At 39.8% G+C, this 24,542-nt stretch overlaps 1 protein-coding gene across 1 annotated transcript in view; it reads right to left on the bottom strand.

The window, feature by feature from the left end:
• itfg1 (integrin alpha FG-GAP repeat containing 1) overlaps positions 1-24,542 on the bottom strand; it is a 223,170-nt gene that overhangs the window by 162,586 nt on the left and 36,042 nt on the right. Inside the window, exon 8 of the mRNA XM_034201274.1 lies at positions 12,489-12,573. Coding sequence (XP_034057165.1) covers positions 12,489-12,573 — 85 coding nt within the window. The remainder of the gene's footprint in view (positions 1-12,488; positions 12,574-24,542) is intronic.

Here is a 24,542-nt window from a genome sequence, read left to right as displayed (position 1 = left end):
CTGTTTGTCATTACTGGTGTCCTTTTCGGGTTTGCTAACAAACGCTGTTGTAACACAAACACACATCGGAGCACACTGGGCTCATAGGGAGGGAGGGGGGGGGGGGCAGGAGCTCCAACAAGGCGTGTAGGACAGAGAGTGAATACACATGCTACACAGAGATGCTGTATGAGAAACCAATGTGATTTTGGAACATTGAACAATGTAAATCTATTCTAGTAGACCTCAACAATGGAATTATGATCAGTAGAAATGGCCATGACATGGGACCTTTAAACATCTTGTGGCTCTTTAAGAGGTCACATTTAGAATTTGCACATTTAGTTTGTTCCAACATTTAACAATGACAGTATTCCTAATTTACCAAACACTAACCCTACAAAAACCTAATGACAGTAGCAGAGCGCCATACGGAAAACACTCACTAGGTTCACAACATTTGGATCAACTAACGCAAAAGTCTGAAGAAAAGTCTGAAGAAAAGTCAGCCTTTAGTAAATATAGAGTCATAAAGAGGACACGTTTAAGACGGGAGTATCATTTAAGTAATTAAACTGCATTTCCTTAATACTTCTGAGAACTATATGGATAAGCATTTATGTAAAAGCTGCAGCAGCTTACCCAAATTATTTTGGTAAATCCAAAATGTGCTCTTTAATTAGCCTGGAAAGGATCTGGTCAGATGGGCTCGTAAGATGTTCCCATCGCAGAGAGACAAACACTGCATGATAATCATATTGACAGGGTTAGGCTGGTGGACAGAGATAGGCCGATGATGCAGTAGGAGGTATATGTATGTAGGTAAGTAGATAAAGAAAACAAACAAGAGGAAAAAAGAGGACAAAAACAAAGTCAGCACCAACCACCTGGGAAATCTAATTTAATACAATGGTCTTTTTTGTGTGACTATGGTTACAGCATAATCATCCTCTTTTAATAGGATGGTGTGTTGAATGTGATGTTAGAAATCAAATATGGCACGTATAGTGATTTTAATGAGAAATACTGTCATTCATGTTTTACTTCCCTGAGGGTGCACCACTTTTTTAAATGTGTAATTTAGTTTGGTTGATTGACATAAATAAATAACAAACTCTGAATGGATATGACATTAACGGCAGGAACTATTAGTATAACAAATTATTTGATTGATGCTGATTTTTTACTTTTATTTCAAATTCTGTCATCTTCTTTTGGTATATTTCCATGGTCCTGAGGGAAAACACCAAGTGTTTGTGTTTATTGTATTTTGTTACTCTGGCACAACAATTTCCTTCGGGATGAATAAAGTCTTATCTTATCTTATCAACAGGGTGCTTCAGATGGCAAATAGCCTCTCTACATAAAAGAGGTACAGGAATAAGCCCTAAATCCCAAACATGAGTCAGCTTTTAAGAATTCCAGTTCCAGTTCGTCTGCAGTGTCTAAATGAATGTCATTTTGGTGAGATGCCTGAAATACCACCTGTAGTTACAAAAGCTCAAGAGACTGTAACGTTTTGTTCTATAAAATAAAATATGGAAGTAAATGCCCCACTTGTTAATATCTTAAAAACAGCAGTTGCCAACCATTGACTATTTTAAACAGTGCTTCCTCTCCTTGATAATGATAAGCTAAACCCTGTTCCAACCTGATGGAAAAATACATGCGGAAATGCATTTCAAAAGTATCAATGCATACATTAGTAATCTATTGCGATCTTGGAATAGACTAACAGGACAGTGATCACTTATGGTTACAAAATACAAGGCGGAAATGAGCAAAAACCAAGATGGCGGCAGACAAAATGTCAAGCTTACAAAATGGTAGTTGATACTGTCAGTTTTCTTCTTTGTCTTATAATGAAAACATTCTCAATTTCTTGGTGCAAGACAAAGATCAGAAGAACTCATAATGATTAATCCTCTGCGGTAGGGTTAGGGTATCATTAAGGTTTTAACGGTACAACTACTTTTATCGATCCGGTCCTTTAACGGTACTTTTGAAGAAAAGAAAAGGTAAATGAACTAAACAAATTGTAAATAATGTGAACTTACAGAACTATACAAAACAAAAACAAGTATTTACTGCAAAAATACAGTGGTGGGGCATACAGGTATGCTGCAAAAGGCCCAACGGTTCTTCTGGAGGAAGATTGAGGTATAGATACCATAGCTGACGTGGAAACGTTACTCGTGGATGGGGCTACAGAGTGTTAGAAATTAAAATCAATGTTTTGATGGCATAATGTACCTTAAATGTACCTTTAGTTTAAATGCTGTTTTATACTGAAAAACCAGAAGTTCTTGTGCACAACCAGTTAGACTTTTATTCTGAAAATCATTCACCTCCGGTTAGCATTTAGCATGAGGCTAATATACCATTTCCTATAGAGGTGAATTTAGCAGCGATATGATATGATGTTGCACACCGAAACCTACTGATTTCAACACTACAACTATAGACGTCGAGATATTATTATTGTTGGATATTAAATGAAGGTACAGTTTATTTGAGTACGTTATCGTTTACAGATGTGGGTAGCATGTCACAACATTCGGAACGACCGGAAATCAAATTGCTGTGAAGGATTTCCTGTATTTTTTGGAGTATTGATTACAGCGTTTAAAATGTGTTAAATGAAAAGTCATGAAAGAGTTAAGGAGGAGAAAAGGCATGTTTAGATATATATTGAATGTACAATGTCTGTATCCTGTGATATGCGTAACAACGGACATTAAATACACGGAGAGCCGGCCCCCAGGGAGGAGCCAGGAGAGGCTATATAAACAACGAAACCTGAGGGGTTCGGCCTCTTCCCTCTGCTAGCGAGAGCCAGAGACAGCTGCTTTTCTGTCGGAAAATATCCTGTTTGTGACTTTACCACGCTTTTTATTAATTAAAGTACCAATTTGAAAACATCTCAGAGACTCCATTTAGTCTCCTTTTTAAGCTTCTCTTTCCTGGACACGAGAATAACCATCACAGTTAACAAGAGCTACTAGAAAGACAGTCGAACCCGGTGCATTTCTCCGTCTGAATGTGGTGCACTTTTGCTAAATGTTTAGACCAATTGCTCGTGTTACCGCCAGTAGCGAAGGCAGAAATGTATTTTAGGGTGGGCCTGTAAAAAATAGGGTGGGCCAGATTTTTCTTCTGCGCATCAGAAGCTAACAACAATCCCAGCCGGTACCGGTGGCAGATTACTTTTAGAATACTTTTGTAATACTTTATTTTTCCATAACAGATGGGTATGTTTTGGGGAACAGGAGACACGTATTTTACTGTTTTAATGGCTTATCAAGAACTCAAACACAACATCTTGGTGTCATTCTGGACAGCTCTCTCATCTGCACCCACATAAAACACATCACCCGGACTGCATTCTTTGTACTGTCTTAAAACCATAGGTGGATTTTGCGGGGGGGGGGGGGCAGGGGGGGCATTGCCCCCCCTAGTGGCTGAAATATGTTACAGCATTACTACGTCGAAAACTGTTCCAATACAAATATTTCGTATATCAATATTTTAATAAGGTAGGACACTGGTTAATAATATTATAGCGTGATCCAGTAACCAAGGGATGTAGTAGTTATCAAATCAGTATAAGATGTGCACAGTTATGATACGTTTTACAGTTATGTAATGCACTGTTGTTGGGGGGAGAGACTGCCCCTTCCATATGACTGTGTGTACGGCGGGCATGGAAAACTCATACTCAGTGCGGTGAGCGCTGGCTTTATTGCTACTGTATCCGTAGCACCCCATGCAATAGTTGGGACCAGGGTTTCTGTTAGCCGGTAATTACCGGTTTTTAGCTGGTCAAATTTAATAAAAACCTGCAAATTCAAAACCTGCTGGTCAAAATGTCTGATGCTCCGATCGATCGGCCGCCGATCATTATCGGCCGATATTCACTCTTAATAGTTTGATCTGTGCTCTCTATAAAGGCCGATCAGGAGAGCTGGATCTGATCGATATGGACATAAATGCGAGTGAAGTGTAACCGGACACGAGAGAGATCAGATCAGCTGCTGCATAATCACCTGAAGCCCCGCCCACTGTTTAGTGAGCTGCATGAGAAACTGACGGGCTGTCAGGAGAGAGAGGGAGAGAGAGGGGAAAAGAGAGGATCCGTTTCTCCCGTGTTATTATTCAAAGTTAATTTAAACTTTTGAATAATGTACTTCATCTACTACAAGTAGTTTATTTGAATGTAATAATTATGTTGTTTGTGGAATCATTTATTGAAAAATGAATCTGAATTTTTCCGATCTGTTACGATTATAAACTGAAGCAATATAAAAATGACTCCCATTAACTGAGTTTTAAACATCAGCATATCCGGTCCTAATCCGGTAATGACCTGCTAACGGAAACTCTGCTACACAATTATTATTATTATTATTGAAACATGACCGGTAAGTTTCAAATTTGTCCGGTAAAATAAATTCTGTCCGGACATTTGACCGGCGAGAAAAAATCCTAGCGGAAACCCTGGTTGGGACGTCAGTAAAAAAAGGTCTGCCCCCCCAAGCGCAAATGTCAAACTCCGCCTATGCTTAAAACCTTTCCTTGGAATATGTTATGAATTGTAAGGTGTCCTTGGGTGCTTTGAAAGGCGCCCCTAAATAGAATGAATTATCATTATTATTTATTATCTGAAACGATGTAATAACTTTTAAAACTTTTTCCAGTCACTTGCCCCATGCATTCAGCAGCAGCAGGCCATTCACTTTGATTTTATCCCGTTATAAATGTCATAATTTTGACAATAAAGAAACGCTACATAAACGTTATCTTGCACATTTTATCTAACCATCTCCGTTTCTAACTTTCAATATATTTTAAAAGATATCTCTCTCTCTAATCTGCGTGCGGGGGCGGGGCCTCACAGACATGCTGCAGCACCGTGCAGTGTGCACACAGTTCTGCCGGTAATGAATATTACGTTTTGTGAGGAAACTTTTCCACCAATAATTCCAATAAGTATTCCAAAATGTATTCACTTCAGGTTTACGAAAGTAACTGTAATCAGATTACTCGTTTTTCAAATGTAACGCCAGCTGAATACACTTGATTTTTGTATTCCGTTACAACCCAACCCTGTGTATATCTCTCCGGACTGTCCACCAGCTGATGAAAAACACCCACCTCTCCGCCTCTTCCAAGGGACGAGGGAACCGTGCGGCAGAGTTTCCGTTAACATTTTTTTTCTTCTGACAGCCCAGCAGCAGGAAAGGTGGGGAGAGGGAGGCGGGGCTATTTCATCGTTATCAGAAAATGATCGTATGCTAGATGAGGGCAGTGGGGGCTCTTCTTGGAGTCTGGCTTTTTAAAAAAAAACAAAGTTCATTAGTAGGGGTGTAACCAGTGGTGTAGTGGGCGTTGGATGCGGGGGTACGCTGTACCCCCACTTATTTGGAGCATGATCTTTTTTTTAATAGTCTAATAAATATGAAATCATTGCCAGTCTTATCAGTTGTAAGTGTGTATTTGTTGTAATAATGACAAAAACATAATACATTTCACAGTAATTATAATAAAAAATAAAAACGATTTCCTTAAAAAATGATGATTCGTCATCACGCTTGTGACCCCGCAGCGATCTGGGGGTGTGTCAGTGACACACCCACGGCCAGCTCGCCGCCCGCCGGTTTTGCGGCAGCTCTTTCCCTCAAGAACGCTAACGAAAAAGCTCTATAATGGCAGGCAAACATTTTTTACTTGACTTATTTTCTAAAAAGAATATAATTCACAAGAAGAAAGAGGCGAGCAGCACCGAAGCTACAAGTGAAGCTGCTAGTACTACATCACCAGAAGAGCCGCCTAAAGACGTGGACAATGCTAGCACTAACGTTAACGCTAGCAACGTTCCCCTGGCTAGCTCAAGCTCACCTTTCCCAGAGGCATACCCGTGGATAGACTGCAAAGCTGGGAAACTGGGCTGCAAAGTTTGTTCATCCATTTCGGATGTATCAGTCTTCAAAACGCAAGGTGTATGTGTGTGTGTGTGTGTGTGTGTGTGTGTGTGTGTGTGTGTGTGTGTGTGTGTGTGTGTGTGTGTGTGTGTGTGTGTGTGTGTGTGTGTGTGTGTGTGTGTGTGTGTGTGTGTGTGTGTGTGTGTGTGTGTGAAGCAACGCTGTCTGCTTATTTGCAATATAGGCTAGGCCTAATCAGAATAATTTCAAGTCCAGATTCAATGTTGTTTGTAGGCTATATTTTTGGTTTTGTTTATTTAATAAGTTAATTTCAGGACAACTTTGGGAATTTTGTTTGTTTGTTATGAATTTTAAATAGATTTTGAAAGTGGAGATAGAGAGAGAAGCAGCGCTGTCTGCTTAGTTGCAATACTGTAGTTTATGCAATTTAGGCCTATAAATTGTTTATGTAATTTATGTGCCTGTGTGTCCATGGTTTTGAGTCTGTGTTGAGCGCAGCGACATCTGTTTTTTGCAGTACAGTAACTAAAGTAGGACTAAGCATACCGGTAGTTTCTGTGGACCTGTCTGCCCGTTTTGTGAGTGCACTGCGCACGTGCGCACTTGTGTGGCATTGTTTGGGATGACCTGATTAAAATAGCGTCCCCCCAGTAAAAAAATCCCCACTACACCACTGGGTGTAACGGTACACGTACCCGTACCGACATTATTCGGTACGGGCCCTTCGGTTCGGTACACGTGTGTACCGAAGTGTACCGAAGTGTACCGAACGAATATAACGTTAAACGTAAAAAATTGAGAACGTGAACAACTTCTTAGAAGTAATCTCAGGTGCTGCGTCGCAGCATTCAGAGTAATTTGCTCACATTGTGTTCAACGCGTCATAGAGCGAGCAAGTCATTTCATTGGACGAGAGGCATACTATGAGAGCTGGTCAGAGGGATGCGTTCAAATGTAGTCAGTAATTTGAGGAACTGTCGAAATGGCGAACGCAGATAAAGTTGAGCTCGAAAATCCTCCAGCATCATTGAAATCTCCGGTTTGGGAACATTTTGGTTTCGCAGTTACGTACAAGGATGACGGACAAAGACAGGTGGACCGAACCAAAGCTGTTTGTCGGCATTGTTCAACTAAAATTGGTTACGCGGCTGGCAATACATCAAACTTGCACACTCATTTGAAAAGGCATCACCCGAACGTGAATATCACCGGTACCAAAAGACTGAAGTGCAAACCCAACTCCCACTAGCATTTAAGCCTCCACTACTCGCAAAAAGTTCAGACCAAGCCAAAGCTATTACAAACGCCAAATATCCTTATGTTGCCATGTTAGCAAAGCGCTACCTGGCTGTATCTGCTACTACCTCTGTCCCTAGCGAGAGGGTGTTCTCCACAGCAGGAGACATTGTTAGTGCCAGCAGATCTGCCCTTTCGGCAAGCAATGTGGACAAGTTAATTTTTCTTTAAAAAAACATGAAAATACAATGACAAGCAAGTCATAATGTCAAACTGGCTGCTTAGGTACTAGTACAGTTCAAATACAGATTATTTCAGTTCATCGAAATGCTGCATCTTAATGTTTATTTTATTTTGTATTTATTCGAGTGAATACATTATTCACAGTTTAATAATAATTTAAAAAAAATATGTTATGTTTTATGATAATTTTTTCTGCTGTACCGAAAACGTACCGAACCGAACCGTGACCTAAAAACCGAGGTACGTACCGAACCGAAATGTTTGTGAACCGTTACACCCCTATAATCATTAGTGAACTTTGAACCATCATTTATTTTGCAGGCAGCTCTCTGCCTCTCTCACGTTATTATGGCGCGCGCCGGAACCAACAATCAGTTTTTACCGTAAATGAGTTCGGTTCAGAGGACAAAGCACATACAACATTAATTAAACTCGATATTTGTTCACTTGAATTTCACTTTGAATTATTGGATATTCTCAATGGGTGAATACATTTTTTTATAATAATAATAAAATAATTAAAAAAAATTTAAAAAAAAAAAAAAAATTTAAATGACACCGAAGCTTTCTCAGGGTGGGCCAATGAGTAAACTGGGTGGGCCTGGGCCCACCCTGGCCCTATGGTGGCTACGCCACTGGTTACCGCCCTTACATGCTAAACTCTTATTGCACTTTTGGCAACGAGCATTGTCCTCATCGATTTGGGTAAAGTTTAACCACACCTCGGAGCGCTTAGTTCTCTCCACCATGTGTGTGTGTGTGTGTGTTGCATGCATGTAGCAGCTGAGTGTGTGTAAACTGCCCCGCCCCCTCGCACACAGACGGGGGAGAGAGATCTCTCGTCTGGATTGGAAAGATCGAAAATACATCCTAGACGCATTTTTAATGCATCATTTTGGAACTGCAGGTTTTCCGTGGCAATTCACGTCAGAGTCCACCTTCTGACTCATAACCTGTCTCCCATTCAGGCCAATCGATTTTAAAACAAACACTGAGTCCATTCTTCTTGGCAGGAATGGTCTCTGTTTGTCTCTGCCTGACAATATAAGAGTGGAAGATACAGTACGAGACAGAAAAGGACAAGAGATAAAGTTAGATACAGTCTAAGATTATTTCCTTTTATAATAATATCTTTAGATAGTGATGGATATTATTGCTCTATATTGTGAAAATCTCTCCATCTCTGAAGTAAAGTGAACAATGAAGCTTATATGAATATCCTTGGGGAAAATAAAGCGACTTAAAAGGAATGAGAGGGAGATAGAGGGTCACTTCAGAGCCCATCTCCAACAATATAACAAGAGCAACACCAAAAGCTGTTTGTTCGAAGAATAGAGGGCGGAGAAGAAAAATGAGTGTGAGCAGCGCGTCAGCCGTAGATAGCAGACATACAGTAGATCAAGAGGAATAAAGATAGACAGCGACAGCCGAGGAAGGGCAGAGTGAGGCAGACAAAAACACTGCAGGAAAACAAGAGACGTTATATCTTGCGAGGCATCTCTCTCCCGGAATTTGGCAGATTATTAGAAGTGTGACCCTCAAAGGCTTCAATCCCCAGCTAACGAGGGCAACGTCTTAAAGTGACATTTCCGAGCCGAAGGAGGAAGGGGAAAAAAAGAAAAAGAGCGAGCGATTTAAGAAATGAAAACGTTTTTGTTGAGATAAGTTTGAGATTCAAACAAAAAAAGGGTCACCGCCCCAATAGATGTATTACATATAAACACAGACTCGCCAGCAAATCACAAAAACATGCTGGGAGACATATTCCCACAGGATGCACCCACACACATGTAGAAGGTCATTTCCCCTCTGGCTCATATATTATTGCCGATTTGGGAAGGGGAAGCTTGTTCACTAAATATTTGATGGACACCTCTAGCTGCAATGAGATTAACAGATTAATCTTAAGGATGTGTTTATCAGTGTGTCATTGTGTGTGTGTGTGTGTGTGTGTGTGTGTGTGTGTGTGTGTGTGGTGTGTGTGTGTGTGTGTGTGTGTGTGTGTGTGTGTGTGTGTGTGTGTGTGTGTGTGTGTGTGTGTGTGTGTGTGTGTGTGTGTGTGTGTGTGTGTTCAGTGCCACACAAGCAGTGGCGTTTTCTCCTGGAGGCCAAGGGAAGCCAGGCTTCCTCTGTTTTTTCGGATTGTAGTTATCATTTTAATAAATAAATAAAAACACTTCGTTTAGTTTCGGAAATTCTTTGTTGTGTGTTGCTGCCGGTCCGTCTCTCCCCCATTCTCATTGAGTATTTTACAAAGAGTGAAACAAACAGCGCCCCTCTTGATGTTATGGTGAAACAGTAGATTGCACTCTCCGTTGCGAGAGGAGGCCAGTCGAAATTGGCTTCCCTTGGTGAAAAAAAATGGAGGGATTGACCAATCAGATGAGGTCCACGTGATGCCCCTGCCAACCTGTGATTAGTCAGGGCCATGCCAAGGGAAGCCAGAGGCGGCTGGCTTCCCTTGCCTCACAATCCAATCAAATCGCATCAACTTAGTGTTGCAGTGACGCATCCTAAAACCCGGAAGTAAGCTGCGCTCGGTTTCCCTCGACAAAAAAGCAATGGGATTTCTCCATAGGATTTTGGAAAATAGCTCGAAATAAGGTCAGTGGAAAACAAACCTGTTTGATAAATGCACGTTTTGTTCAGTCGGATAATATCCACATGTCTACCCTACTTTTATAATTTTTGAATCATAAATATAATCGATAGAAGATAGATAGCGTCACCGCTGTTAGAAAGTAGCAAGCAACTGAAGCAAGTGCAAGTGGAGATTTGGAGTATTTAATCAAAAACAATTGTACTAAACTTCCGCTACAGCGGCAACAACAAATAAAATCTGATGACAGGCCAATGCCCAAACTGGAGCTGTGTACAGCGAGGAACAAAGGAGCGAATCGGACGTAAAACGTTAAAGGTCTCCTGATTTAGTTTGTGAATGAATGCTTATTAGAGTTTGGGCTAGAGAGTGCGTGCGGACCTGTCGGTTAGATAACAGGCGTGTGTAAGTCCTGCATCTGTATGATACAAATGTGTGTAAAATGATACCGGGTGCTGTAATCACTCATCTGGTTATGTTATTACATTGACCATCACACCCCCGACCCAAAGGAAAGGACGTATTATTGGCTTCCTCTAATTTTTTTCCCACGCCACGCCACTGCATAGAAGCCCTAAAGTTAATTCAAAATGAATCAAACATTACACAGGCAACGACAGCATACAGCTCAAACTGAGTGATAAGGTCACACTTACAAAATGAAAACAAACAAAATGTCAATGTTAGGAGAGAAAAATAACAGAAACACCAGAAACAAAACAAATATGCTATGAACCAAGAACCACAGCTTGTTGGGATATTAGATCTAATTTAGTTTTTCAACATAGGATACTTTAAAGATCTGATATAAGTATTTACAATGTTATACAGATACAGGTCTTTAGTTCTGTATTGCCAATTGATTTAGTTTTTATTGTCAGGTATTTCCTGGTAAAAACAATGTTGATTCAAATGAATGAAGCCTTTTCTTCACACTTTCTGTTGTGAACATGTCTTTTTTGACCATTATGGAAGAAGTTGTACTAATACGTATACTTTTTACAGTTACATGTTCCATGTCAGACCTTTACTACATGATGTATTTGGATAATATTACTGCTGGGTTATTGTGTATGTTGCATTTGACTGTTGTAGATGTTTATGGTTGTGATTATTTTAACTCCCTTGAATCCAAATGTGCAGTTTTATCTATTGCAATGCATCATGTTCTTTAAGATCATCATATGTTTGTAGCTTCGTTGCTGTTCTATAAGAACCACATATCTCTATTTTTTTGATAAGCTGTTTTCAGCTTTGTGATGATGCATTTTGATGCTTATCCAGGAGGGATTTTAATCTTTGGAAAGTAAGAGATTTAAATAAAGGAACACTATCCTTAAGTATGTCAAAATCAACAGGTCTGGGGAAAGGAGATGCAAAACAAATCTGTACCAGTAAAGTAAAAAGTACAATATTCCCAACTAGGAAGCGCTGATATTATAAGTATAAATCTTAAAAGGGAAATACTCAAGTAAATGTGTGCTTAAATATAGTTATTGTGGAAAAGTACTGTCGTTACATTCCATCATTGCTATAAGCTATGGTGGGCTATAGCAGCTATAGTTAGCCAACTTTAGATACATAGATACATTGTTGTCTAACTACTGAGAAATTAATTAGACTCTTGAAGAGTATTTATTAATCCAGAGCATCCAACTTAATAGTATGTACACAACTATTATTCAAATGTGCACAGGGCTATAGCAGCTGCAGGTACAGAGCACTGTTCGGGGTTATCTCAATAACAGAAGCCGAGTAAAGGAGAGATATTGCTCATCGGGTTTACCACCCAGAAATTCCTCATCTTACTTAACTGTTGTACACCATTGGACCATTAATCCCAAATGGTTGCTATCTTCTTAAACAAGCATAAGAAGCCACCATGGCTGAGGAAGTAGCTCTGACGGAGCGACCGAGGGCCACTTTGTGTCTGCAGCCTGGAGATTAGCGAGCCAGCGGAGATTTACTGAGGATAAATGTAAAGCCGAGCTGAACAATGAACGCTTCTGGCCAAGATTGTTTAAGGGGATAAGATGTTCACAAAAAGATGCCTCAATGTGGGATAGAGTGTGTGTTTGAAACAGTACGTGTGCCTGTGTGAGATTAGCTGTCTGGTAAGCATTTTTGGGGGGGTGGGTATGTTTGCATGTTGGTGTGTGTGTCAATAAAGTTATGTGATGAGAGCTGTAGTGAAAATGCCAAAGCCAAAAAGACCAGACGGTCCTATTCGGAGGCCTTTGAAGCAACACAGCTTCAAATGCAGAGGCAGCTTAAAGGACTTAGGATAGGAATTGATCTGACAACCCCCCCACACACCACTTTTGAATATAATCAGGCCCAGTAGAATTCGCTGCGTTCAGAAGTTTCAGTCAAAATCTCCATAGTATATGTCAAAGCCAGCTATTGGAGGGATCTCGCTGTCACAATCTAACACAAATACACAAGGTTGGTCAATATGATGGCAAATGAAAGACCTCTAGAAGTCTTACCAAAGTCGGCAAAGGAGGACTGTCCGACAATTTTATTTGGTGGTTCTGCAGGCAGGACATCATCAACTCTGGTGAAGTTCCCATCCTGAGAGAGAGAGAAAAAAGAAATTGGTAAAAACTCTCCACAAAACCTGACTAACTTTCCTCGTTCCAATTCTGCCAGAAGAGTTCAGAAGAGATCCAGAACCCCCGAAATTCAAACACCATTAGCTTACTTTGTGGACACTATAGATGTTCATTGTAAAACAGCATACATGAGACAGTTAGATATGTAAATGACATCATCATGTAAATGGTAACACAACTGAAACAACTTTCAGTCAAATAAAATGAAGAATCCTAAAGATAACAGTTGGTTTGAAAAAGGATGTGAAGAAATTAAGCAAAAACACAAATATGGAGGAAATATAGACTTGCAACTTATTTACTATGACACACTTAACAATACAAACACACAATCGGAATTAAAAATAAGAAGAACAACACAAACACAAACAAATGAAAACAATTGAGGAGTCCACAACAACAGATTATTGGAAAATATATGGGCACAATCTTAAAAACTGTTATTAGATAGATTGATAGATGGATAGTCTAACATACAGTAATGTCTAACGGTTAGCATAATGGTTATTTTCCTTTTCTTTACATGGCCAAGGCTCATAGAGCATTCAATGGACAGTAGCGAAGCAGTCCGTCGGGAAGGCTTTTGTGTTCATCTATGCTTGTGCATAAGCATGAGAAATACATACATGTTGGAGCTCTTCACTGCATAAATGCATATATTTCCCGACAGATGCTAGAAGCTGCCAGATTCGGAATAGCCCCATCATTTAAAGCCGTGGTTTTTATGGACCACTTCCACAGTTGGATCATTTCTAATACCTTTTAACATTTACTGATAGCATTGGTCCTGCATCCTGTATACTGTAAGTAGGTAGAGTTAAAGTGTGTCATTGTTCTACTGTTAGGGCTGCATTACTAGTTTTTTTGGATTAATTGTGTCATCTATACACTCAGAACGTTGCACACAAAAGTAACACACCATATATTGCCAGAACATTTGAATGAAAACACTGATTGTTTTGTTTTTGGCTTAAAAATATTGTTAGTTTAACTTGCTATTTCCTAATAGTTTTCTGTCAATCAAAAAAGTTATTCATTGACATATAGCTTCAGTAACATTTCATTTCAGTGCTGCAACTAATGATTTGTTGTACCATGGGTAAGGGTATGATTTATTAACTGATTATTATTCTAAATTCATTGTCTAAAAAACTGAAAATGTTTATTTATTACAAAAGTGTCACATTTAAAGTGCACCTATCATGCTATTTTTAGGCAATAGCATAGGTCTCAGATATATAAAAAGTGTTTTGCTCAAAATACCAAACAGATCACCCATTCTAGCGATGCCTCATATCCCTCCATTTCACTTCCTGTTTCAAAAGGGCTGATTTGGGGTATAAAGCTTTAAAAAATACAAAAATGGATACAAAATAAAAAAGGAGGGGGCTGAGCTCATGCGGGACCCGGCAGCTACTGTCCAAACTAAATACTGCCGTGATGAAACGCCATATCATGGATTATCAAGGATTCTCTCTGAACCAGTATGGAGCTCAAAGGCTTTCTCTCTTGCCGGTTATACCACAAGGTGAGTTCCTTTTTACTTCCTGCTTCTTCACACACATGCTCTCCAGTACAGGTTAGCTCTGAGTGTTAGCGATGCTAATGTAAACACCGACCATATTACGTCCAAAACAGTCGGGCATTGTTTCTGATAGCAACTTTCTGATAGTGCCGTGGGTCCACATTTCTGATATTACGTCATATCGGACGCAAATCTGGATCAGCTCCGTTGTAGCCCCGTTTTTAGAGATTTGGGTACGGAGGAAAAGAGAGAGGGTTTTATTTTCTGACGCTGCGTGAGTTTCCTGACACACCAGGGACACGTATTTATGTATAAAAGACATCAACAAGTGCATTTTGCATGATAGCTCCCCTTTAAGAAGCTGGAAACATGTATTGCTACAACAAATTACTTCAACAGGAGATTGTGAAAATAAACTAATCGATTAATTGACCATTCAGTTCACCTGTAACTGATTACATTTTTAGAATAAGAAGCATACTTTATTCACACCGCAAGTGGAAATTATGTTTTCACTCTGTTGATACAGTACAGCTGTTGTAAATTACATATTTATATACACATACTCAAATGATTATTTCCCTACCTCACATTAAATCAGATGTTCTTTATGCTATAAACAACCAAATGTGTGTTTCGTGATAGCCTTCTACACGAGGATGACAAATTAAAGAAAAGAAAACTAAGTTTAATATTTCAAAATTAGTGATCTGTACGTAGACTGGACATCCCATATAACCTGGCTGAGCCAATATAAAACAATCAGCCAAATAACTTTTCAATACATTATTGATTACTATTTTTGAGGTACTTTTAGGTTGGCAGTGAACATAAGTCAGAGGTACATGGTGTACTTTGACTCCACTACATGTATTTAATACCTTTAGTTACTTCACAGATGTGGATGAATGATGTGAAATATAATCAAGTGTTAAATCAGACTTTAGTTCCACCTGGAGTAAATCCACCAGCTACCCTGCAGTATACAAAGTCATTCAGACTAGCTGCACCTTTACCAGCTTTGAGAACACTCTCATGATCAATCATTATAAAACATATCATATATATTATTCTGAAATGGACCAATCTGCACAATGACTACTTTTACTGTCTTTAACTATATTTTGATGAGAATACTTTTCTACTTTTACTTGAGGAACATTTTGAATGCAGGACTTGTACTGTGACAGAGTATTCCTACACTCTGGTACTTCTACTTTTACTCAAGTACAAGATCTGAGTACTTATCATTTCACTACAAGATCTGAGTACTTCTACTTTTACTCAAGTACAAGATCTGAGTACTTATAATTTCACTAAAAGATCTGAGTACTTATTCCACCTCTGGTAGCGTATTAGTCTGGATTGTAGCCACAAAATCACGCAGAGCTGCATACAAATCGACTCACAATGGTAACAAGTGGGAAATAATATTTACAAATGTGTACAATGATTTGTAGGTAATGCTGACTACTCAAGACACCTGACTTATACATCTGCAAAGGAAGACTGTGTTCATTCTACAATTACATGGGATTAAAGCAAAATGTAGTTTTACTTGTATAATACTTCAATTTGATATAAAACACAGTTTGTTTTCATCTGTTTTCAAATAAACAAAGTCTTGGCTTTCAGAATATTACACTTCTTTCGGCAAATTCAGATGATAAATACAACTTTGAAGCTTCGGCATAATTACAAGCGGAGAACGGACTAATGTAACATCTCAGCAAGCATAACAACAGCCGGTGTTTCTTGTGAGTGTTTCCCCGGTACACAAACACACACACACACACAAACTCGCGACCTTCCCCCAGACCAGTAATACAAACGAAAATGTGTCTTCGGGTCAATGTGACTGATTTCGATAGAGCAAGTCACATTTGGTTTAGGCACGAAACATACTACCAGTAGAAATACATTGCTTTCAAAATCGCTCTGTGTCGAATCAATAGATTGTATTTCGTGACTATAACACGAAATGCCGTGAGTGCTTCATCCTCTGAACACCACACGATGGCGACTGTAACGCACATAACATAGGTTACGCTCCTCTGAAATGATTATCCCCTGCAATTATTATTATCTCTCATGGAGTTCGCTATTCAGCTCGCTAACGTTAGCTTAAACAAACGTAACATGCAACGTTAACCTAATCTAAAATGCTTTACTACGGCGTACCTTTCATGTGGCTCGTCAGCGCAGACTCTCGCATCGTTATTTTTGCAAACTTTGCAGGAGGCTACTCGTGGGCTTGACCCTCGTCTTAGCCATGGCTTGTATTTGTCTTCTGCTAGCCAACGCTCGTTGAAACTGCAACCTCCTGGCACACAGTCATATATCACTCTCATCAGAATGCCCAGGTCACACGTAACACAAACACTTGCAGGTCGCGCGCATAGCGCGGGAAGGCCGCAGCGGAGCTGTTTTATGCAGAAGCGAAGCAATTCTTTTATTTTAATCTAAAAAGCGAACTATTCAGTCAGACAGCAATTTATTGTAAAAGTAAAGCATTTACATTTTCAAGCACTTTATCTCAATTTCAAGCACCATTCCCAACATTCATGCACTTTCCCAACCTTGAAAACACCACGTCAAATTTCAAGCCTTTTCAAGGATTTCAAGCACCCGTACGAACTCTGTATACAGTAGGGATGGGTATCGTTAAGGTTTTAACGGTACTACTACTTTTATCGATACCGCTTATCGGTCCGGTCTCTTATCGGTTCTTTTGGATAAAAAAAAAAAGGTAAACTAACTAAACAAATTGTGAACAAAACTAACATTGCTTCTTATTTAAATTAAATACATAATATTTCACATCAAAAGAAACAACAATGTTTTAACAAATCGTATTAAATAATCTGATGACAGAACTGTAAACAGAATAGCTGAAACTTTAACTAAATAAATAACTCAGTTACCTCTAATCATTAACCCATGCTTGTATAATGTAGTTAACTCTGTGTGTTGCTGCTAGCATACATAACACCTGACGTGGAAACGTTACTCGTGACGGGGCTACAGAGCTGCTAGAAAGACAGTCGAACCCGGTGCATTCCTCCGTCTGAATGTGGTGCACTTTTGCTAAATGTTTAGACAAATTGCTCGTGTTACCGTCCTTACATGCTAAACTCTTATTGCACTTTTGGTAACGAGCACTGTCCACATCGAGACGGGTAAAGTTTAACCACCTCGGAGCAGGTTCTCTCCGCCATCTCCTCCGTGTGTGTGTTGCTGCATGTAGAGCCGCGTGTGTGTAAAATGCCCCGCCCCCTCGCAAGCAGGCGAGAGAGATCGAAAATACTAAAAATAATCATGGACGCATTTTGCAGTCTTTTTGCGTATTAGAAACGGAGTTGGCGACACTAAAACTGCAATATAATGTTTGTGTAGCAATAATACATATGACATATATTTTTTAGATGTCTCCAGTACCGATAAAAAGACCGATAACGTCGGAGCTTAACGGTACCACGGTCTTTAATAATTCAGCCCCGGGGCCCGTTTAATACCGGGGCTCGGTACCCATCCCTGGCTATAGTAGCCTACAGGGTGGCCCTTAAAATTGAAAGTCGGAAAGTCTTAGCTCCAACCCCCAGGATTCATTCTATTAGTCAAGAAAACTCTGGTGAATTATTTCCTCAATCTGACAACATTTACCCCTCCCTCATCAACCTTGAAGTTTAGCCTCAGTTGTAGCACCGTGACTGCTGGTGTGGCAGCCCAGCTCGATGAGGGAGGGGTACATGTTGTCAGATTGAGGAAACAATTCACCAGGAGAGTTTTCTTGACTAATGGAATGAATTACGGTGGTTGGAGCTTAAAATAAATGAATTTGAAAATGTACATGGCACTAAGGACCACCCTACAGTTCACCTGGAACACGCCCTGCAACAGTTGGGAATATATTGCATCGCTCAAGGACACTGTTTTTTTCTGTCAGTAGCCATCCAGTTCAGCTACTGCGGCCCTTTTAAGATCTCCTGTGAGCCCTGAAGGCCAATAAACTCAGGCAGCATCACTCGATGGTCGTAGCACACACCGGATAAACTGAACAGAAAATAAGAATTAGACCAGGGGCTGCTGCTTCTCAGGTGGGAAGTAGCGCTGCAGCATGTGCCGACATGACACGTCATCTCAGGGTTTCTGGGTCATAAAGATATATGAGCTTATAAAAACTATGGGTGAGAGGATTCTGAAACACATCGGATACCATCGCCTTGTGGTGCCCTTTACAGAGGGCAGGGTAGAAAGAAGAGCAGATAAGCATATTAAAGGTGTGTGTGTGTGTGTGTGTGTGTGTGTGTGTGTGTGTGGTGTGTGTGTGTGTGTGTGTGTGTGTGTGTGTGTGTGTGTGTGTGTGTGTGTGTGTGTGTGTGTGTGTGTGTGTGTGTGTGTGTGTGGGAGCAGATGTTATTGTATGCAGTAGGTAACTGTTGCCTGCTGATACCAGCATTAGTGATTTATGAGAAAGAGAGGGACAGAGAGATGCAGGGATTGAGTCAGGGAGAGCAACATATGTATTATGTATAAGTGCTGCAAGTGTATGTGTGGTTAAATACTGCAGTCACCATTGAGTGCAAGTCAGCCATCATTTAAACGTACAAAATGTTTAACATTTACATTACTATCTTATTATATATATTGCTGTCTACTGCTATTACATTTCATTCAATGAAAAGGAATTGAGAAGCAAAGAGGAGGTAACTTAAAATCAAAGAAATAGATTGAGTAAAGATGAAAGGAAGATATCTTTCTCATTTGAGCAAACTTAATTATTATTTAAATAGGATATATAATGCTCATTTTCAGGTTAATATTCAGATTTTGGTTTCTTCTGGTACATGTCTCCATGCATCAAAGTTAAAAAAGGTCTTTATTGTTCTCATACTGCCTGTGCAGCACCTCTTTTCAGACCAAAAAGTGACACCATATTGATTTATGATCTTAGAAAATACACATTTTGATTCTTACATTAAAGTCTGTATGCATAGGTAGATGAGTGTTTTTTAAGATAGTAGTTCTGTAATGGCAGGAATAAAGCCTCAGCCTCAGTGGTGTATAATACTGCCAGACACCTGTCAGAGAAAGCACCCACTTGATCATCTTAATGGTAGTCTCACACTCCCCCCCCCACCCTGAGACAGTTAGATTGGGAGTTTAATGAATAGTGCTGCCAGTGTGAGGATCTGCTGGATATATGATGCTGTGGGGCCTGAAGTTCCCTTTGGTCAGTTAATACATCAATATTGTGTCATCTGAATGAGGCTTTGGCATGTCTTCTCATGCTTGATTGTGGCATAAAGAACTTAAAACATTTCATTCACGCTTTCTTGCTTTGTTGGAGTCGTTTACCGCACTGTTGTGACTAAAAGAGAGCTGAGTCAGAAGGCAAAGCTCTCGCTCTACAGGTCCAACTTCGGTCCTACCCTCACCTATGGTCATGGAGGGTGGGTCATGACCGAAAAGAACGAGATACAAACGGCCTAAATGGGTTTTCTCCGGAGGACAGCTGGAATCTCCCTACAGCTTCATTCACATGATCTGCGATATTCTCTTTGCTCACTGCAAGGTTGGGCGTGAAGTTGGGTCAGTTAAGTTTTGTTTCTATGCTTATCTCCCCTGCTATCTAGAGCCGCTATATACAGTTATCATCCGATTGGTTGCGTGTTGAAAGGTCAGAGGTACCAGGTAATTTGAGCAAACAACTGATGGATGGATGGGAGGGATGGATTGATGGGAGGGATGGATTGATGGATTGATAGATGGATTGATGATGGATATATTGATGGATGGATTGATAGATGGATGGGAGGGATGGATTGATAGATGGATTGATAGATGGATTGATAGATGGATTGATAGATGGATTTGATTGATGGATGATGGATGTATTGATGGATGATTGATGTATTGATGGATGGATTGATAGATGGATTGATAGATGGATTGATGGATGGTTTGACATGGATGGCTTGCCTCCGAGCTGGATTGATGCGGATGTGCTGATGCTGGCTTGCTGGCTGGAATTGCTGGCCGGCTTGACTGGATAGGATGATGGATGGTTTTGATGGATTGATAGAGGATTGATAGATGGATTGATGGATGGATTGATGGATGGTTGATGGATGGATTGATGGATGGTTGATGGATGGATTGATGGATGGATTGATGGATGGTTGATGGATGGATTGATGGATGGTTGATGGATGGTTGATGGATGGTTGATGGATGGTTGATGGATGGTTGATGGATGGTTGATGGATGGATTGATCGATGGATTGATGGATGGATTGATGGATGGATTGATGGATGGTTTGATGGATGGATTGATGGATGGATTGATAGATGGATTGATAGATGGATGGGGGGATGGATTGATAGATGGATTGATAGATGGATGGGGGTGGATGGATTGATGGATTGATATGGATTGATGGTTGATTGGATTGATAGATGGATTGATAGATGGTTTGATAGATGGTTTGATGGATGGATTGATGGATGGATTGATGATGGATTGATGGTGGTTTGATGGATGGATTGTGATGGATGATAGATGGTTTGATCTCATAATGTGGAGATAAGCATGTTTTGGGGGAAAGGGAATCTCTTTGGTTTGACTGAAAATGAGCTAGGCAGTTAATACAGTACAGTAGAATGCAAACATTACTTAAAGTCTTCAATAGTTATATTGCCTTTTGCATTTTTGTAGAGCCACTGTAAGAGTTGCATTCAATCTGACAGTAAGTGAAAGGAGTCATTATTTCTTTAATTTAATTTAATTTCAAACCTTTATTTAATGAGATTGGTCCCATTGAGATCATAGATCTTTTTTCAAGGGAGACCTGCAGCATATAGGTTCCACATGAAACATAAAACAATAAAGGACATCATACATTATATTTACAGGATACATTTACATAGTTATAGACATTTACAAGTGCCCATAGTATCAACAAGCAATTCATTTAGCCTAGCTTTAAAAACATGCAGAGGAATGAGATTGCTCAGTTTCAATTCTTGCTGAAGATTGTTCCAAGCAAGTGGAGCTGCGCACATAAAAGCTGTCTTACCTAAGACAGTCCTTGCTCTTGGCACATCTAACAATACTACATCATGCGATCTCAGACAATAGCTGCTTGCAACTCTCTGTGTTATCAGAGAGCAGATATAATACGGGAGTTTACCCAACAAAGCTTTATAAATAAACGTGTACCAATGACTGAGCCTCCGTACAGAGAGTGATGGCAAACCTGCCTTGGCATACAGGGTACAGTGATGAGTAAGTGCTTTACAATTTGTGACAAATCTCAGTGCGCTGTGATAGGCGGCATCTAACTTGTTCAGGCAATAGGCAGGTGCATTCATATACAACAAATCACCATAGTCCAGCACAGGTAAAAAGGTCACAGTGACTAGCCTTTTCCTGGCCTCAAGCGAGAAACAGGACTTGTTTCTGAAAAAGAAACCTAGCCTAACCCTCAGCTTTTTAAGCAGGTTATTGACATGAAGTTTAAAAGTAAGACAATCATCAAGCCAGATACCTAGGTATTTATAACTGGCAACCACTTCAAGTACTTGTCCTTGCATAGTTACAATATCCAAAACAGGCTCTGGTGTCTTTTTAGCTTTTGAAAATAGCATTACCTTGGTTTTATCAACATTTAAAATAAGCTTAAGTTCAGCAAGCTGAGTTTAAGCTTCTTTTAAATCTTAAAGCCAGAATGTATTTGTTTTTCATTCAGTCTGCTAATTATTCTCTGTCTAAATAGTGCTGACTGAAACACTAACAACTCTGGGGTTATTGCTGCAGTAGATTGGTGCCAGAAAAATGATTGGCCACCGGACGTGAGGATAAATCACATAATTAATATTATTAAATGTCAATTTATTTGTTTTTAGTGCTCCATGTAGAAATCTGCATTTTATTACTGTGATATGAAGCTTTCAAAGTGAACACATAATGTCACATAATGTTACCTTTAAAGCTATTGGCATTGTGCAGGCTCTGTCAGTAAATGAAGCCTGATGTTAAATCCACTTTGAATTATTCATGGCACACAAATTGTGCTTTTAGTTTCATTATTTGCACGATGTTTGACGCTTTGAATGCTGATCAGGCCAACAGGAATGTCAGAAGCGTATTTAAGCAATAGCTCACGACAACCCCCTTAGCTGTGATATAATGAGCATATATCACGGCCTGAAGTGAACTATTGCTTTTATAAAACGGTTACCAAGTGTGGCAATATGAAAGAAGAATACACACTCTAATTTAAATAGTTTGTATTAGTAAATGATGATGTTCAAAATAAAATAGTCCCTCCGTTGCCTTCTGCACGAAACATAGTGCGAGGTGGTTGCTATGCAACAACACTAACAGCTAGCGAACATATTAGACAGAGAGCGTTGATCCATTATTTGGCTATTTATTTACATTCATTTGTATGTTGCCGTTTATTGTGCACCCACTGAAAACCTGTCCAGCATCAGTAGCATGGCTTACGTGGTTACTTATATAGGTTGAGGTTGTTCTAGGCTGTTGCTTGGCGTGGTGAGAATATTGCTCCACTTTCTCCGGTCCCCGAGATTGGGCTTCCAGCAGCTCTGGAGAGAGCTTTCGCACCTGTGGCCACTACGGTCATCATTTATCTGCTTTGTTTCAAGACCCGCATCAGAAAGCTTTTGAATGGTGGTACTTTTCCAGTTGGTCTACCTGCTCTTCACGTAGCTCTGCATGTCGTCGTTTAGGTGCTTTTTTTTCTGGAGATAGGCACTGCTCAATCCACTCCTCCATAGTAAGACCCCCCCGGAGGTCGATGTTAATCTTAAATGTTTCCATCTTATGCTTTGTAAGTTTGTTTCGTAACAGAAGAAATGTAAATATATTTATAAAACTGACAAGTCAAATCAAGCAATCTGATTGGTCGATAGTGTTTTTGCGGACCTCTTTGACTACAGATTTGAAAACATCGTTGCTTGCTTTAAAAGTAGCTCAATTCATTATGTCAAACCTTGGAAAGTATCTAGATATCCCTGCCCTAATGCCAGAGGAACTGCACACTGAATATGTTTTGCCATTTGATGTCTATGTCTGGACCGCTGCGTAAAAAGGAGGGTTTCTGCCCCGTTACTTCTCCGCTGCTTTCTTGTTCCAGTTTGAAAACGGTATACTGTTTTTCTCAGATGCGGAGGGATACTGACTTGTTGTGAAAAGTAACTTACAATTCTACCCGTGGTATACGCTCAGTATATCACGGCATATCAGATTGCTTGATTTGACTTGTCCGTTTTATAAGTTGGTGATAAATCACTGGCAGAGGATTTATTTGTCTGCGCTCAACCCTATTTGTTTCAATTAGCCTCGACATTTGTAAACACTATTGAATGTGCAAACTAACTATTTAGGAAAGAGGGCATGACAAGAATCAGTGATTACTTTTAAATACTACGATAATATGTTTTTAATGCTTTGAAATGACTTGTCCTATACTTAATTAATAACATATGCAAGAAAACAAAGTAAATCGATCAAATATAGAGATACAGTATATGTAATGCCTTTGTGCTTAAATGCAAGTGTGTATGTTTAAATGACCTATGCAAATTACAATGACATCAAAAGCAGGGAGGATCAACTCATGTCAATTGGATCAAACGCTTCTGATCCTGACCTTCACACACACAACCCTTGAATGTGAAAGGATTACAGTTCTTGTTTTAATCCTTACTTCTGTTCACATTACTCCCAACACACACACACACACACACACACACACACACACACACACACACACACACACACACACACACACACACACACACACACACACACACACACACACACACACACACACACACACACACACACACACACACCACACACACACACACACACACACACACACACACACCACACACACACACACACACACACACACACACACACACACACCACACACACAACACACACACCACACACACACACACACACCCACACACACACCACACACACACACTCAAATTCATCATATTTATATCCCTCTCAGGCCTATAAGTGTTATGTAACCACTATTATTTGCATATAATGTATGTAAGGTCCGGAGGAAGCATTAGTATGCCAAATTACCATGAAATTGGCTATTTTGCACTTTTGGAGGTGTCAGTTCCATTGTTGTGTTTCAACAGAAAACAATACAATTATTTTAGTTCTTCCTCCTAAAATACTATGGCTTGTGTGCATAGAGGCCCTCTTGTGCTATACAGTGCTTAAACACGTCTTGGTTGTTCTGAAAGGATATAAAAGGGACTTAATATCAAAATCCTGATGTGTTTTTATATCACACTTTAGTTTATTAATATGTACATATGCGACCAGAGCCAGTTTCTCCCTACAA

This window comes from Gymnodraco acuticeps, unplaced genomic scaffold (assembly GCF_902827175.1).
Source record: "Gymnodraco acuticeps unplaced genomic scaffold, fGymAcu1.1, whole genome shotgun sequence".
NCBI classification, from domain to species: domain Eukaryota; kingdom Metazoa; phylum Chordata; class Actinopteri; order Perciformes; family Bathydraconidae; genus Gymnodraco; species Gymnodraco acuticeps.
Note: the sequence above shows the minus strand (reverse complement) of the source record. Positions and strands in the feature narration are given on the sequence as shown.